Source organism: Medicago sativa, chromosome 4 (assembly GCF_051527215.1).
Source record: "Medicago sativa cultivar Bolivia chromosome 4, Bolivia_mono, whole genome shotgun sequence".
In the NCBI taxonomy this organism is placed as follows: Eukaryota; Viridiplantae; Streptophyta; class Magnoliopsida; order Fabales; family Fabaceae; genus Medicago; species Medicago sativa.
This window is the reverse complement of record NC_140752.1, coordinates 15,008,373-15,026,395: the sequence shown is the minus strand read 5'-3', so window position 1 is coordinate 15,026,395 and position 18,023 is coordinate 15,008,373. Positions and strand designations below refer to the sequence as shown.

The following is an 18,023-nucleotide window of genomic DNA, read 5'->3' as shown; positions in this document are numbered from 1 at the left end:
AAGACGCTGCTGAGAGTAGTTATGTGCCTACATTTGTTATACCAGGAGGCACTGTAAGAAATTGGGAAGCCATTGATGTTCCTTTAGTCATGCATGCTTCCATGTAATGTGTCTTGTTGCTCATGTTTTCTTTGTTTTCAAAATAACAATCCTTTCGCTCTGCCCAAGGCGAAAGTGATATCATTGTAAGGGCATGTTTGTTTCGGCATTGCCGTTATCAATAAAAGTTGTCGTCTTTCTCACGACTCCTTGTTTTTATACTTTTTAGTGCCTTTTTCTTGGAAATAATGGTAATGCAAGAAAAAACCAAAACATCTGTATTTTCTTATTAATTTCAAAAATCTGCATGAAAAACTTTTTCTAAAATCATCCCAATCATATTATGCAGATTGAACCATAATAAACCCGTTGAACACAGTGACCCTATGGTTCCTCCAAATTTTGAATTCCCGGTATATGAAGCTGAAGATGAGGAAGATAATGAAGAGATACCGTATGAGATCACTCGACTGCTTGAGCAAGAAAGAAGAGCCATTCAGCCTCACCAGGAAGAGATTGAGCTTATCAACCTGGGTACTGAAGAGAACAAGCGAGAGATCAAGATCGGTGCTGCACTCGAGCCAGAAGTGAAAAAGAAGATTACTCAGCTTCTCCATGATTATCCAGATGTCTTTGCATGGTCCTATAAAGATATGCCGGGTCTAGATCCCAAGATTGTGGAACACCGGATACCGACAAGACCTGAATGTCCTCCTGTCAAACGGAAGTTGAGAAGGTCTCGTCCAGACATGGCTCTTAAGATCAAGGCTGAGGTGCAGAAGCAAATTGATGCAGGTTTCCTCATGACGGCTGAATATCCTGAGTGGATTGCCAACATTGTACCAGTACCAAAGAAAGATGGGAAAGTTCGAATGTGTGTTGATTACAGAGATCTGAACAAAGCCAGTCCGAAAGATAACTTCCCATTGCCTCATATTGATGTGCTTGTTGACAGTACTGCTCAATCCAAAGTGTTCTCCTTTATGGATGGTTTCTCTGGTTATAATCAAATACGAATGTCTCCTGAAGATAGAGAAAAGACGTCCTTCATCACTCCGTGGGGAACATTCTGTTATAAAGTGATGCCGTTTGGCTTGATAAATGCTGGTGCTACCTATCAAAGGGGTATGACCACTCTGTTTCATGATATGATTCACAAAGAGATTGAAGTATATGTTGATGATATGATTGTGAAGTCAAGTGATGAAGAGCAGCATGTTGTGTATTTGAAAAAGATGTTTGAAAGATTGAGAAAGTACAAGCTGCGGTTGAATCCTAACAAGTGTACATTCGGCGTAAGATCTGGAAAATTGCTAGGCTTCATTGTCAGTCAAAGAGGCATCGAAGTTGATCCTGACAAAGTCCGAGCCATCAGAGAGATGCCGGCCCCTCAAACTGAAAAGCAAGTCAGAGGTTTCCTCGGACGTCTGAATTACATTTCAAGATTTATATCTCACATGACCACTACTTGTGGACCAATTTTCAAATTGCTCAGAAAGAATCAGCCTGTTGTATGGAATGATGAATGTCAGGAAGCTTTTGATAGCATTAAAGAATACCTGTTAGAGCCACCTATCCTTGTCCCACCAGTGGAAGGAAGGCCTTTGATTATGTATCTATCAGTGTTAGATGATTCAGTGGGTTGTGTTCTCGGTCAACAAGATGAGACTGGTAAGAAAGAGCATGCTATCTACTATCTGAGCAAGAAGTTCACCGATTGTGAGACTCGGTATACAATGCTTGAAAAGACTTGTTGTGCTTTAGCTTGGGCTGCCAAATGCCTGCGTCATTATATGGTGAATCATACAACTTGGTTGATATCCCGAATGGATCCAATCAAGTACATCTTCGAGAAGCCCGCTGTTACTGGAAAGATTGCGCGTTGGCAAATGTTGTTGTCTGAATATGATATTGTGTACAAAGCTCAGAAAGCAATCAAAGGAAATGTCCTTGCTGAGCATCTTGCTTGTCAACCTCTTGATGATTACCAGCCGATTGAGTTTGATTTCCCTGATGAAGAGATTATGTATCTGAAAGCAAAAGACTGTGAAGAACCACTGATCAATGAAGGGCCGGATCCCAATAGCAAGTGGGGATTGGTGTTTGATGGTGCCGTTAATGCTTATGGTAAAGGAATTGGAGCCATCATTGTAACTCCACAGGGGCACCACATTCCTTTCACTGCTCGAATAACTTTCGAATGCACGAACAACATAGCTGAATATGAAGCATGCATCTTGGGCATTGAAGAAGCCCTTGACCTGAGAATCAAACACCTTGACATCTATGGAGATTCTGCACTTGTTATTAATCAGATAAAGGGTGAATGGGAGACTCATCATGAGAAGCTGATCCCCTATCGTGACTATGCAAGACGTCTGTTGACATACTTCACCAAGGTTGAGCTGCACCACATCCCTCGGGATGAAAATCAGATGGCTGACGCTCTTGCTACTCTGTCTTCTATGTTTTGTGTCAATCATTGGAATGATGTGCCCGTGATCAAGGTGCAGCGTCTTGATAGACCCGCTCATGTGTTTACCATTGAAAATATGCCAGATCAAGCTGACGAAGATGTGAATGATAAAAAGCCTTGGTATTACAACATCAAACAATTCTTGCAAAATCGTGAATATCCACCTGGTGCTTCCAACAGGGATAAAAAGACTTTGAGACGATGGGCTAGCAGATTCCTTCTGGACGGGGAAATCCTATACAAGAGGAATTATGACATGGTCTTGTTGAGATGTGTTGACAAACAAGAAGCTGAGAAATTGTTGCATGATGTACATGACGGTACCTTTGGGACCATGCTTCGGGTCACACCATGTCAAGAAAACTGTTAAAAGCTGGCTATTACTAGATAACTATGGAGCGTGACTGCCACAAACATGCTAAAAGATGCCACAAGTGTCAAATCTATGCTGACAAGATTCATGTGCCTCCACATGCTCTCAATGTTATATCTTCCCCATGGCCTTTCTCTATGTGGGGCATTGACGTGATCGGAAGAATCGAACCGAAGGCTTCCAATGGACATCGTTTCATTCTAGTGGCAATTGACTATTTCACCAAGTGGGTTGAAGCTGCTTCCTATGCAAATGTGACCAAGCAAGTGGTTGTGAAGTTTATCAAGAATAACATCATCTGTCGATATGGTGCTCCCAACAAGATCATCACTGACAATGGTTCCAATCTGAACAATAGCATGATGCAAGCTTTATGTGAAGAATTCAAGATTGAACATCACAACTCTTCTCCTTATAGACCTCAGATGAATGGTGCAGTTGAGGCCGCTAACAAGAACATCAAGAAGATTGTTCAGAAAATGGTCACTACTTACAAAGACTGGCATGAAATGCTACCTTTTGCCCTGCATGGTTACCGTACTACGGTGCGCAGTTCAACCGGGGCAACTCCTTTCTCTCTTGTGTATGGCATGGAAGCAGTTCTCCCTCTGGAAGTGGAGATTCCATCTCTTCGAGTAATCATGGAAGCAAAGTTAACTGAGGCTGAATGGTGTCAAAGTCGGTATGATCAATTGAATCTGATTGAAGAGAAACGTATGGATGCTATGGCTCATGGACAGTTGTATCAAGTACGAATGAAGAATGCTTTTGACAAGAAAGTCCGACCTCGAGAATTCAAGGAAGGCGAACTTGTATTGAAAAGAAGGATAAGTCAACAACCCGACCCAAGGGGCAAGTGGACACCTAACTATGAAGGTCCTTATGTTGTCAAGAAGGCTTTCTCTGGTGGTGCTTTGATTCTTACACACATGGATGGTGTTGAACTCCCAAATCCTGTTAATGCCGATATAGTCAAGAAATACTTTGTCTAAAAAGAAAAGAACAGCGTGGTAGGTCGAAAACCTGGAAGGGCGGCCTAGGCAAAAATGCGCTTCCCGGTGGATCGAAAACCCGAAAGGGCGATCCAGGCAAAAGTTAGGGACAAAAAAAATGAATATGAAAGAGCTCGCTGAGATTGTACGCAACTCAGGCAAGAATGGGCGCCTCGATGAGCCGAAAACCCGAAAGGGCGGTTCATGCAAAAATGAGGTTGACAATAAAGGACAAGTAACTATATCTGGCAAATCACCATCACCCCTTGGGGCATCTGCAACTGTCAATGATCGTCTTCATCAGAGGCTTCTGTGCGTGTGAATTCAAAATTTCTATGAAATGTAGCGGTCATCGTGTTCAATGTATCACCAACCTATAAAATTACCATTTTCCAAGCTTTGTAAATCCGTGAAGTCATGCCTTTGGCTGACTTTCACTCTTCTACATCAATTTGAGCCTGTGCTATTGTTTGAAACTCTATTTTTCTTCCTGCTTTTAATGCTATATACAAAATATTTCCTTTCTATTTTGATAATATCAATGTCTGAAGCAAACATTTTTGAAAATTGAAAACTCTTTTCATGTCTATCTTGAAAACAAACCTGAGCAATAGGGTACATTTCAATGAAACATGCATGAATAAATGAGTGTCAATGTCTATTTCAATACATGTTACAAGCAGGTTACTCCCCAGGATGATCTGTGGTCAATGGCAAGAATGAAAAACAGAATGAAAATGAAAAGAAAATTGAAAAATGAAAATGAAAGGCTCGCTAAGTCGAAAACCCGAAAGGGCGGCTTAGGCAAAAATGAGCACCCCGCTGATTGACAACCTATGAAGGCAATTCAGGCAAAAATGGGGCAATGAAAAGAATTTTACTCCCCGGTGAATCGAAAACCCGAAAGGGCGGTTCAGGCAAAAATGGGGTTTGAAAATGAAAAAATAAAATATTGAAAAGCATTGACCACAGATGCGAACATCCGATGTTTACCCAGCACTGACACGCCTAGCAACGGCAACCTGTATCCAAGAACTTTCCAAGGGTCCCTCCTTTACAAGTTTTATTGCCCTCAGCCATGGTTTCGATACGTCTTTCAACGACGGTCTCTCCAAAGAGGTTTTCCCCTGTAAATATGTTGCAGCACGAGCCACTACGTGCCCAATCTTCCAATGTTTTGTCTATCTCTATGAAACTTTCTTGTCAAGTTATAAACCAATCATGCATTTCAAACATTCATACATGCATAATCATGCATTTTATGTGCTCATACATTCAATAATCTTGTTATACCATACATACATGCTGCATTTCCAATTTCAACTTTCAATTCAACTCAAATTCCAATTTCAATTCAATCCAAATTTCAACTGTCAAATTCAATTTCAATCTCCAATTTCAAACCAATCACAATTTCAGTTTCAACTGTCAAATTCGATGCAATCTCAACTCTCAAACTTCAATTTCAATCATCCAATTTCAATTGTCAAAATTCAATTCAATCTCAATTCGATGCAATCTCAACTCTCAAATCCCAATTTCAATTCAATTCAATTTCAATTCGAAGCAATCTCAATTTTAAATCAATCCAATCTCAATTCGAAGCAATCTCAATTTCAATTCAATCCAATCTCAATTCGAAGCAATCTCAATTTCAATTTCAAATCAATCTCCAATGTCAATTTTCAATTCAATTCAATTTCAACTCTCAATTCAATGTCTATGTCTCTGCTCAATCTCAACTTTCAATCCCTCTTTCAATGTCAACTTTCAATTCAAATCAAATCAATGTCAACTTACTTTCAATTTGTGTCTTGTTATTGGTCAAGTGGCAAGTTCGATCCAAAGAACAGCTTGTACCTGCTTATATGTCTATGTTTCCGGTCAAACGGCAAGTTCGATCCAAAGAACAGTTTGTACCCTTTGCTCATGTTTTGTTATCGGTCAAACGGCAAGTTCGATCCAAAGAACAGTTTGCACCTACTTACATGTTGTGGTATTGATCAAGTGGCAAGTTCGATCCAAAGAACAGCTTGTATCTGCCTATATGGCTATGTTTTCAATCAAGTGGCAAGTTCGATCCAAAGAACAGCTTGTATCCATTTTTTGTTTGTATTTCTTGGTCAAGTGGCAGGTTCGATCCAAAGAACAGCTTGTATCTATCTTTTGTTTGTATTCTCTCGATCAAGTGGCAGGTTCGATCCAAAGAACAGCTTGTACCCATCTCTTGTTTGTATCTCTCGGTCAAGTGGCAGGTTCGATCCAAAGAACAGCTTGTACCTATCTTTTGTCCCTTGGTTTGTCTACCCTGTCAATGTCTACCTAAATCCCCAGTGATACGACATGCTCTGTTAGACTCCAGTTGCTTGTCTTGCATTCATAATCAAAATGTTGCATGGCATTTATGTTTTGAAAATCTAAGAGCGTATTTTTATGTCCAAAAACAGTGCAAATGTTAATATTTAAGTATCTTCGTCCCGTCAAGTCAAAGACCTCGTCTCTTGACTCTCCGGACAAAGAAACTTAAATAGGGGCAGCTGTCATACCCTAATTTTGGACCTAAAAATACTAACTCATTTCTTCTTATCTTGCATTTCAAGTCATTTGATTTGTCTCTGATCAATTGCATCTTTCTCTGCATTTTATTTCAATGTTATTTGCAAAATTCACATAGAAGGGTATTTTGGTCATTTCCTGCATTCAACTCATTTTAATCCTTGAAAATTGTTTGAGTCTTTTAAATTGGTTTGTATAAATCCTTGTTTCAATCTCATGTCAAAATTCATTTCAAAAAATATCAGTTGAGTCATTTTTTAGTCAGTTTAGCCCCTAGGGGCATTTTAGTCATTTCCTATGTTAAAATTTCTTTCAATCTTTAAAAATTTGTTTGAGTCCTTTCAAATAGTTTGAATAAGTCTTCATTTCAATCCTATGTCAAAATCCCTTTTAAAAATTGCATTTGAAGTCATTTTGAGTCAGTTTTGCCCCTAGGGGGCATTTTAGTCTTTTCATGTGTCAAAACTCTGTTCAAATCTAAAAAAATTGTCCCTGAGTCTTTCAAGTTGGTTTAAATAAACTTTTGTTTCAATTCTCTGTTAAAAATCGATTTTAAAATTCGCATCTGAGTCATTTTTAGTCGTTTTAGCCCCAGGGGCATTTTGGTCATTTCACACGAAATTTCGGCAGAGAGAGGTTACTTTAAAGTACCTCATTTAGGCCATTGGTTCATTTTAGTCCATTTTGTCAATTTTAATCGTTTCACTTTACGTTTATTTCCAAATTACGTTTTTTACCAATTTTATTATTAATTACTTTTAAAGGTCCTTTTTTGTCATTTTTCGCATTTCAGTCCTTTATTTTTTAGTCATTTGCAGTTTAGTCCAAAAAGTCAGTTACAAGTCAAGGTCCATGTGTCATTATCCTATTGGTCCAGATGTTACAGTCGCCACCTATAAATATCTGCCACATCACAATCATGAACAGCACCAATCATTTTTTACACGTTTCCAAAAAAGTCAAGAATCAGAGAACTTTCTCTCTCACTCTCCTCTGCCTCACGCGCCTCCACCTTCATCTTCCCCCAACCCTAACAAACTATTTCTCCACCTCCAACCACCGTAACTGTTTTCTCCTCCACTGTAACAACCTTTAATCACTACCAAAATTCACCAAAAAATTCTCACAGACACACTCAACAAGATTGAATTCGAGCATTTCAAGCTCAAATCTCACGCAATCCGAATCAAGAATCATAAACAAACCAGATCAGATTCAAAGCCTCGTAACATCAAGGATACAGATTCGTCACCAGTTCAAAGATTCATCCAAAAAACGTTTCCAAACACGAAAATTCCCCAAAAACCAAATCACAACGAGCGTAAGTTCTCAAAGAATTGAATCGTGTGAATTTGCATCAACAACGTCTCAAAATCGTTCTCTGCCATACCTGAACTGGAACGATCTTCAAGGCGTGGTGGATTGGATTGAAAAAGAGGAGGAATCAAGCAAAAATCTGAAGCAGAGAAGAACAAGTGTGACTGCAGCTCAAAAACCAGGTTCACAGTGTCACTGAAAGGTACCAGTTCATCTCATTCTTCGTTCGTTTTTATTTTCCTAAGATTTAATTCGGATATAAAAACCTAGATCTGCGAGTTCTAGTCATCTATTCACAGAAACCGACCTCGGATTTGAAAAGAGGAATAAAAGAGGAACCGTTTGATATAGTTTGTTTAAAGAAGAGGAAGGTTTCGTGTTCCGGCACGGCGGCGCTCCGGCGACCACCGCGTCGGAAACTTGGAGTAGATGACCGGAAAGTGAAGAGAGGGATCGGAGAAGAAAGGGATGGTTTGCAGAGGTTCTCTCTCTAACCTTTGTTAGAGAGAGAAAGAGGAGATGAAATGAAGTAAAAAAACCGGTTCAAAGCCTTTTATGGACCAGTGAACCGGTGCGACCCATACCACCCTAGAACCCGCTCCAGTAACCCAAGCCCAACGTTTTTTTTTTGCTTTTTTTCCAGTATGCTACGTGCACCCCCCCCTTCCCAGTCTTACTTGCTGAAAATTGCTACATACACCCCATCCTGTCCAAATTTGTTCACAAAAAATCCTAGAAATTTTTCTATGTGTTCTTGATTTTTTTTTCTTAACATTTTTGTGACATTTTTTTGTGTTAAAACCTGAGAAAAATATTTGAAGCATTTTTTTTATTCTTGCTAAAATTCGTGATTTTCTTGCCTATTTTTAGCCTAAAAAAATCCTTTAAAAATTCCTAAAAAATTCCTATGTGTTCTTGATCATTTTCTTGATATTTTTGTGATATTGTCATATATTGAATCTTGGTTAAAAAGTGTGTGGTATTTTCTTGTCAATTGTTTACTATTTTTGTTAAAAAATTGTGAAATTTTATATGTTTTTGTGTCTAAAAATTCTTTAAAAATTCTAAAAATTTTCATACACATTTCTTGATATTTTTGTGGTGTTCTTGTGATAATTTTGCATATTAAAGATTGGTAAAAATAATGTGGCTAATTTTCTTACTATTTTGTGCTAAAAATGAATGGAAATTTGCTTGATTTCAATCCCAATTGCTTGATGAATGTTTGTGACCTATACCACTTGATTTCATAGGGTTTTAGCTACTGTTTGTGTTTGGTATTGCTGCATAGGGGTGAATCTTGATTGGTTACTTAGTTTACAAGTTACTTGTGTAAATAAATAATGCAAATATGCTTAAGTTTGCTTCCAAAATGTCAAGTTAACCATGTTGCCTTAATTCCCATTCCAAAATTTGATTCCAAACCTTTTAAAATGTGTTGGAGTGTGAGAATTATAGGTCATATGGCTCTTGCATTCTATGAGCAAATTCTAGTCATGTTTGCACTCATTTTGCCTTTATTTTGGGTTGTTTTCTATGCTTTGTGCTATAGTGTCTTTCTTGCTTTATTTCTCTTGATATTATCATGTGTTACTAACCATTTCATTTCATGTCTCATATTCTTCATAAGCATTCCCATTTCATTCCATATCCATCTTATTTCTTGCACTTTAAGTTTCACCAAAGATTAGAATGTAATAATTAGGACTTTTTGTACTTTACTTTCATGCAATTTTAATTTCTTGCAAGACCATAGAATGTATCTAGGCCGATGATGTAATAAGGACAATGGACTCTAATAATGTACACCGACACAAGCACCGACACTACAAGAAAACTGTGTTTTAGCGTCGGCCGAAAACCCACTCTAACAGAGCTAAAACCGACGCTAATACTGATTTAGAGTCGGACTAGCGTCGGCGTCGGGGGCAGGCTAAAAAACTCGAAGCTACTGGCTAGAGTTGGATTTCTGGACTCCGAGGCTAACTTAGCGTCGGTTGTGCCGAGTTTAATGCGGACTCTACAATGAGCCGAGGCTATTAATTCCACCTTTTAAGAAGTCAACCAAATCAGGTAGAGTGGGTGAAACCGACGCTAAAAGTTTTTATTAGAGTCGGATAGGCAAACACTAAAGTCAACATTTAAGTAGTCAACGGAACTTTATAGAGTCGGCCACACCGATGCTAAAGTCAATATTCACAAAAGTCAATTGAATGATATAGAGTCGGTCAGGCCGACGCTAAATGATTTTTTTTGTAAAAAAAAATACTGCATTTTATACCCTATTTTCCCAATTGTGCTAATAAACCAGTTAATACATCAAATCAGTTGTTTCATTAATTTGAACTTGTAACGTTCGGAAAAAAAAATAAAATCATCTAAAATAGAGAAGTAATTAAACAACAGCTGAATTCAGACACATCCTAACTAGAGTCTTCCAATTTAAACTTTAAACAAATTATAAATTAACTAGATATCAATAATAATTTATAAACTTAGAACTATCCCAATCAACTTTAACTGCATACCAGTATCTAGAGGACTCTAGATCATTATTTCTATTTGTTTTCACAAACAAGTGAAAGTAGCTAATACGTAGATGGGAGACTAAACACAACACATAGCATCACACCCTAAGCCAATCAAACTTGTCATATTTGTCTCTACATGATAGATGCACAAAGAAAAAGAGAAAAACAAAAAACAACTTCATTATAATACATCATGCCACAACTTGTATAGATCAAAGTACCTATATGGTGAAGTAATTATAGAACATGCCTTCGTCACTTGTAACTCTGCCCTATGTACAACAGACACAAAAATTCCATATATATTACAAGCTTAGAACACAAAAAAGGAGGAAAAAAAAATGAAAGAAAAAATTGTTAAAATCTAACTGTAAAAGCTGCATGCTGCAGACTCAAATGCTTTCACACCTGTTCCAAACTGAACACTGCATTTTAGGAAGTTAAGTGTACTTGAAACAAGAAATGAACTGCATAGCAAGTGTGATTATAATTCTATTCCATAGTCAATAAGTGTTGCATGGTAATTTATTCGTTTTTTAAGAGCTAGTCCACCTATAAAGCACGGACATCTAACACGACATTAACACGGACACATCGATACTGTTAATGTAAAAAATATAGGGCATCGACATTGTTACATACATATTAATTACTTACAAAAAAACTAAATTGAGCATCAAAGTACATACATTTGTATCTGACTTGAACAATTTATTTCATTAAAAAAATGCTCTAACAATTTACTTCATAGTCAGCCACTATATTTTACATTTTACTTATATACCTAGCAGAGAATAATTTTGAAAAAAATAAATAGAATCTTTTAACTTGTAGTCAGGCCCAAATACAACCACATTGTCACCATAGCTTACTAGCATATCTGACATGCAATCTCTTTATTAATTTAAAATTTAAAATAATTTTAATTAACAAATCCCTTGTGAATCATACTTCACATATATCACTTGTATTTTAGAAAGGAAAACCAATAGAAATTATAGAATAAATGTGGGTAATCTTTATTACTAGTTGATAGAACTTTTCCAATAGCATAAAAATGTCATCATGGATAAGATTTTTTTGAGAGATCATCATGGATAAGATATTTTATACAAATGTAGATTAATGAGAACAAACAATAAGTTGTTCCATTCCTCTAGCATCCACAGAAATATTACTTAGGTTTGAAGGAGTACACTAGATGCACCCAATTAACAAGTAACAATAAAAACTCATAGCTAGCCTTAAAGGACAATAATAAATACGTTAAATATGGCCAATAATCCATTAACTTTTTTTATAATGTTAAATATGGCCAATAATCCATTAACTTTTTTATAATCAATTAAATTATCAGTTTTATATAAATGGTAAAGAATCAAAAGCACCTAGAAGTTATTTCATCGAGGAATGCAAAAACTTTGGTTTTAGCTTTCAATATTCCATATAAAATTGTTTGGATACCACAAAAATTAATTAATGTGCTTAGCTTGTTTAATGATTAAATCCAAATTGGTTACAAAAATGCATAGTCCTGATCTTCCACACTATGTATGTATCTTTGTTTGCATGCACCCGTATGAAATATAAGATAAAGGTCAACAATACCTTTGGTATGGTCCAGCCCCCGCAACAACTGTATCACTTACTATAAGAATAGCCACTGAGGTCAGCACCCCCAAAAGAATATGTAGTTATTTTATCTGATTTAATTGCTGGCAACGCAAAGTTTGAGTCTGATTTCATACTATGTAGTCGACTGCTCCCCTGATGACCAGTGCTCTCGGCGACAAAACTGAAATTCATTGGCAGAAAGTAAAGCTCATTCATTAGAGAAACCCAGTCAAATATCGGCATAGCAATTATGCCTCTGGAAAACAAATACACGCGCAAAAAAACATGTGCCATAAAGAAAGAATCAATAATGCAATTCATCATTAACTTACCTGTTCCATCATATTCAGTCCATATAACAGTGGAACAATGATACTCTGGTCTAAATTGATCTGTCTTTATGGGTTGTTGAAGCCGAGCTTGTACCCTGCACAAAAATGAATGAATGAAATCATAGAGAAAACAGGCATGCCGTCACAACAACAAGTGTTCTTTTGAAGTATATGTACCTCAGATGATGAGGATTTGTCCACCCTGCAAGTTGGCGTATAGCATGGACCACAAAGAGATGAAAGCAAACTGAAGAACTAACAGGATTTCCAGGCAGTCCAAAAGCTAGAATTTTACTTTCTGTTGATTGAGAGTCAATCTCTGCAAAATTAAACGGCTTGCCTGGTTTAATAGACACCTGGAAGATAGATCAATCCTGAGTTAAGATAACATGATTTATAAAAAATCTTGCCCACCAAAGCATTAGATAAAATTTTAAAATTTTTACTATTCCTACAACTGCAGAAATACAACATACACAATACACCACCAAACCATTACATAAAAACTGTTATATAAAACTTTATAGTTAAATATGACTATTAAAACTGTTATATAGAACTTTAGAGTTAAATACGATTGTTAAAATTATATAGAAGATTTCCAGAAATGAAGAGAACCAAGCATAAACTTTGAAGCATGGTGCTAGTTTAATTGGCCCTTTCAGGAATTGAGCATTTCTAGGAGTACAAAGCTATAGAAGAGAGGGTATATTCTCGGTTAAAGACATGCATGATTAACATAATAAATAATATATGAGTAAACACACTACACTATCACTAGTCTTATTGAAAAGTAGATATTTCAAAACATGTGACCAAGTGCTTACATGTATGATATTCCATAACATATTGAGACTACAAGAAAACTTAAGGCTTGACAACCGAAAACAAAGACTGGCATCCACTTCAATAGTGAATTACAAGTTTGTGCTGGTGTAAGACAATCTAATGTAGTAGTCAGATAGAAAAGAACTCACCGCATATTGCTCTAAAAGTTGGTGTTAATTAAGCTATTATTAAAAACCCAATTTTTTTTTTATATTTTCCCCATCAATATCAAAAAATAAATAAAAAATGGATCAAACCAAAGATAATTCACACATAGCTCTTGTCCCAAGTGAACCAAGTTCTAAACTTCTCGAAACCCACCAAACAACAAACATGATAAACAAATCTCAATTAATAAATCTTACTATCAGTTCCTTCATATTTCAGAGTTACTTTCTCCATTCAAAAAACCTTAAATCATTAGCAATGTTCTAAAAAAAAACTTGTGTGCAATGGTTCTAAAAATATAACTTGTGTTCATCATTAGCAATGTTCAAAATAATTGCAACGATTGGTTCTAAAAAATCACTTGAAACCAACACTCTTTATTTTCTCATCCCAAATACAACAGTCAAGCATTATAACAAACAACTTGTGTGCAATGTTGATGAATGTTCATAGGCAATAACAAAAGTTGAATCATGAACAACTATTAGGGTAAAAAATACACTTACCAACAAGATTGACACTATTTGTTATCGCACACACCATTTGAAGCACTGACAGAACACCATCACAATCATGTCATGACTCCAAAATCCTAATCTAGAGAAAACTAAAGCAACCAAAGGAACAACCACCACAATTTTGACCTCATTTTCATCTTCCTAACTTTACTCTTCTTTTTCGCTTATAATCACATCTAAAGAATTACATTGCTAATTTGTTACATAGCATAAATTCCACACAAAAAATACACTAAAAAAAATACGTTTAACAGGATTGAAACTTTTTGTTAAACATAACCCAAAAATTACAACAAGCAAAAATCACAAGTAAAAAAAGAAAAAAAAGAAACGTAACCAGAAACGCAAATCACACAAAGGGTGAAGACAGTCAAGCGTTCAAAAATACCTGATTGAAGAGCAAAGGAAGCGAGAAAGCTGGCAGTTCGCTCATGAACAGGTTACGAAGGGTTTCGTGAGTTTGATGAAGGGCGAGAGAGGGCGGTGGATGAACATGTTTGAATCACCGGAGCCACACACATATTCGGATCTTCACTCGGATCCGTATCAAGAATCTGTCGTTGATTCTGTTGTGATTTGGAAGAAGAAGAACGGGTGGATTGAATCTGGAAAAATGAGAGAAGATGAGTTCTGGATTTGTGGGTGTGAGGTGGAGACTGAAAGGGTTTCAGATAAGTGAGTGGATATTATTTTATTTTTTATTTTATTTACAAGTGATAAAATTTTGGAGATTAAGTGTGAGACGAAAAAGAGGGAAAATATTGAGTTTTTTTTTTAGTAAACGAGGAGAGGGAAAAATGTGAGGGGGTAATTTTTTGGTTGATTTAAGTTCAAAGAGGTAATAACAATTTTATAATATTAAAAAAACCTTCAAAAAAAATTATAAATTAAATTTTTATCATCAAAAGTGATAGAGTCGGATAGGCCCATTCTAAATCTATTCTAAAAAGTCATATGTGGGTCTACTTACATGTAGCCTCGGCTATGCCGACTCTATAATTTCGAAAAAATAAAGAAAAATTATAAATCGAACTAGCGTGAGTTAAGCCGACTCTATGTGGACGCTATTAGCGTCGGTGTCGATGGCCGATGCTAAAATTGGAGGCTAAAATGCTGTTTTCTTGTAGTGCGACACATGCACACACTTCACTTTAGGTATATAGCTAGAATATGCATGTTTAGATGTATGTTTAGGATTGTATGTTTAGATGAATGTTTAGGCTTTATACTTAGAAAAATCATTTTCCAAAAAAATGTGAACAACATCACTCAAACCATTTTCTAAATAAACCTTGGGATCAAAATCCCATTGTAATTTTCCCTTTTATTTTCTTAATCAAATTTCAATGAACTTTAATCTTACTTTGACTTTCTTTTGCAAATCACTAATCAAACCCCACTTTTTTCTTAAGTCTCAATGCTCATGAAGCCTCTCAATCTCCATTCTTCAAAATTCCAATTTTCAAACTTAAAATCAACCAACAAAAACAAAAACATTTTTGGAAGAGAACTACGGTGGATTTGATCCCTTAAACGGGTACGTAGGCAAGGAACAAAATTCCTTCAATTCAAATAAAATAAAAATTCAAACACATTCTTCTCCCTCCAATTCTTCACTTAGAATACCCTTAGGTTTAAACAAACACTTTCAAAATAGCATTTAAAAATAAAGCGCGCGCGTAGAAATTAAAGACGGTTCCTATAGGATACTATAGTCGTTATGGGTGCCTAACACCTTCCCATAGCGAAAACAACTCCCGGACCTCGATTCTCAAGGGTTTTGCTTACTTTTTCCCTTCCCAAGAAAAAATAAGATATCACCGGTTAAAAAGGTTCAAACGTAATCAATGTTTGACACCCGAAAACCAAGATAAAACAATAGATAGCATAGTAGCTTTAGACTCACCAGTCTTTAAAGATCAGATAGTTTGAGAGTTCATAATAAACATAGGCAGCAGCACCATAAGCAGCATCTTTAAGAAGCAATGCAGAAGTAATTTCTGTCACTGTAGTCGGGCAATTGTTCATGGTCTCTTGAAGAAGAGAAACGACAACAGGAGCTAGCAGCTAAATTAACGGTCAAGATCACACATACATATTAGTCTATAGTTAATATAGTCATTAAAATATTTCAGAGAGAAAATACAAGAAAATCTGTGATGTTTAAATGTCACTTACTTGGCCATTATTTTCAAACAATACAATGTAGAGAGCTTCAGCACATGGCCTCAATTTTTCTGTCCACTGGACCATATCCTGCTCGTGATGAAAAGACTCAGGGTTACGGTACCACTCCTCCAAATCACTTGCTGTCAGAACAAAATACCTGTTGGGAGCTAAGGGCATTGTTTAGTCTGGAAATAGAGAGCATAATCATGAGGATATTTATAACTGACTCTTGATGCAAATGAAAATTATGTAGCTGAACCTCAGTAGCTCGTCAGCATGAAAAATGTACACGAAGAACAGAAAGTTGGTCAACTTCAAAAGTAACATTTTAAGACATCTTCTCAATCAATAATATGCAAACATGTTGAATATGTGCACACACACTCTTACATGACAGTAACATTGCTGAACTGCGCACTAAATCTTGAAGTTGAAAGCAGTGAATTAGGTTTTGCAATGCAGAATAGTAGTTTTGTTTTATATCTACATGCAAGAAGACTTTGTCCTGCATAATGGTAGGACTCCTATGGGGATGAATTTCGAGAACTAAAGAGGTTTACAATTCGCGCTGAAAAATTGGCTCATAGTTCCTGTGTATGAGCGCAATAGGACTTCATTTGAAACCGTGTTTTTCATTTTCTAGGTCCCTACAATGAGAAGATGTAGCTTGCAAGAATAAAAGTGATTATGATGAAGAACCTTTTTTATATAGGTATATCTTTGAGGTTGAGAAGGCTTTGATAATTATGTTGAAGAAACTTTTATCTAGGGAAGAGTTTGATGATGATAATGTTGGATATGATATTGATGATGGCAAAGATGATGTTGTAAGAGGATTGGACATTTGAAGGCATAATCATATGTTTTTTTAATTGTTTTCACTTATGAAACTTATGTCTTATGTTTTATGTAGAAGGGTCTTATATGCGTACTTAGCTAATTTGCATTATTGAGTTGGATCCGGCTCTTCTAAAGTGAGCAACTCACTTTAGAGTGTAAAGTGAGTAATATCGACCATTAATTAACAGATCAAAAGTAGATATTGTACGATAGATCATAAGAATCACGAGTTTGTTAAAATAAAAACCCCTGACTTACTCACTTTGCCTTTTAGAGGATCCAAACCCTATGGAGTTATAATTTGGAATGTTGTATTATTATTATTATGTTACTATGTTATATTGTGCATGTATTATTTATATATTTTTTTAATGTTTCTTATTTATGGTAAACTCATGTGTGTGTTCAGAGGTAGAGTCCACAGACCCTCCAAAATCTTTCAAAGACTTTTGAATCTGACAACTGTGCATAAACAAACATATGCCACATCTTTAGAGCTTACTCAGCTGAGAAAACAAGACATGCTGGTCAAATAAACAATCCAAGAAGAGCTTGTGAAGTGAATACCTTGTTATCAATACATTACACAGAAGGACTATCCGCTCATTGGGGAGAAGGGTGGTTACAACACCACCAACTGCACTGGAAATATTCTTCTTCATCTGCTCTAGTGTAACTCCTTTTTCATCCACCACCCGACCAGTAAGACTCGGTTTGTATTCCTTACATTCCAGAATACTCTTAATCATCACCATACATTGAATGATAAATTGTTCAAATGACATTAGATTTGGCTCGGGATCTATTATTCTATTCAAACAGAAGTCCATGACCGATGAAAGCACAAATTTATCCCCAAAGGAGTAAGGATGTCTTCCCTGAATGGCAACTAAAATTTTCATCAATTTGGTACATGCCCTCTTTATAAAGTCCCAAAATTTAGGATACTGCTTTTCAAAAGACGAATCTGCAGGCAAAGCAAATGTCCCCTGGGAGGTAAGACTAAAAGCAAGAAATAAGTAGCATTTTATGGACAAGAAAAAGCGCAAAAAGTGAACAAATGCTATTTATTTTTTTCTTGCCACCAATATGAGAAAAGCACAAAAAGGGAACAAATGGTAATTATTTTTTCTTGCCACCAATATGAGAACTAGGCATTGTAGAGTGAGGAGGGAAGGAAATATTTAAAGGTTCAAATTTTAAAGGAAATATTTACTGTTACTTGCACAAATCTGTCAAGACAACATATTTTAACATTCAGCAAGTAAAA

At 36.2% G+C, this 18,023-nt stretch overlaps 3 protein-coding genes across 3 annotated transcripts in view; all 3 read right to left on the bottom strand.

Annotated features, from left to right (window-relative positions):
* The window catches only part of LOC146926620 (uncharacterized), a 33,238-nt gene extending 15,479 nt beyond the window's left edge, over positions 1-17,759 (bottom strand). Inside the window, exons 1-3 of the mRNA XM_085700123.1 lie at positions 17,321-17,759; positions 15,923-16,070; positions 15,651-15,811 (exon numbers count right to left, since the gene is read on the bottom strand). Of these exons, the coding sequence (XP_085556249.1) occupies positions 15,651-15,811; positions 15,923-16,070; positions 17,321-17,655 (644 nt within the window). The 5' untranslated portion in view covers positions 17,656-17,759. The remainder of the gene's footprint in view (positions 1-15,650; positions 15,812-15,922; positions 16,071-17,320) is intronic.
* Positions 1-18,023, bottom strand: part of LOC146926619 (uncharacterized) — an 83,720-nt gene that overhangs the window by 59,780 nt on the left and 5,917 nt on the right. The gene's annotated exons all lie outside the window — the stretch shown is intronic.
* On the bottom strand, positions 11,618-14,309 carry LOC146926621 (molybdopterin biosynthesis protein CNX1-like). The gene is made up of 4 exons (XM_085708098.1): positions 14,133-14,309; positions 12,408-12,586; positions 12,231-12,325; positions 11,618-12,079 (listed from the first exon to the last, which is right to left on the bottom strand). Exons 1-4 carry the CDS (start codon positions 14,175-14,177, stop codon positions 12,027-12,029), a joined length of 372 nt encoding a protein of 123 aa, XP_085564224.1. The 5' UTR covers positions 14,178-14,309; the 3' UTR covers positions 11,618-12,026.

Bases quoted from the DNA above. Each gene is read 5' to 3' on its own strand.
- LOC146926621 (XM_085708098.1), bottom strand. From the start codon at position 14,177: ATGAGCGAACTGCCAGCTTTCTCGCTTCCTTTGCTCTTCAATCAG. The intron at 12,326-12,407 runs GTACATATACTT...ATTTTTGTGCAG, and splicing joins ACAAATCCTCATCATCTGAG to GGTACAAGCTCGGCTTCAAC. The intron at 12,080-12,230 runs GTAAGTTAATGA...AATGAATTTCAG, and splicing joins GACTGAATATGATGGAACAG to TTTTGTCGCCGAGAGCACTG.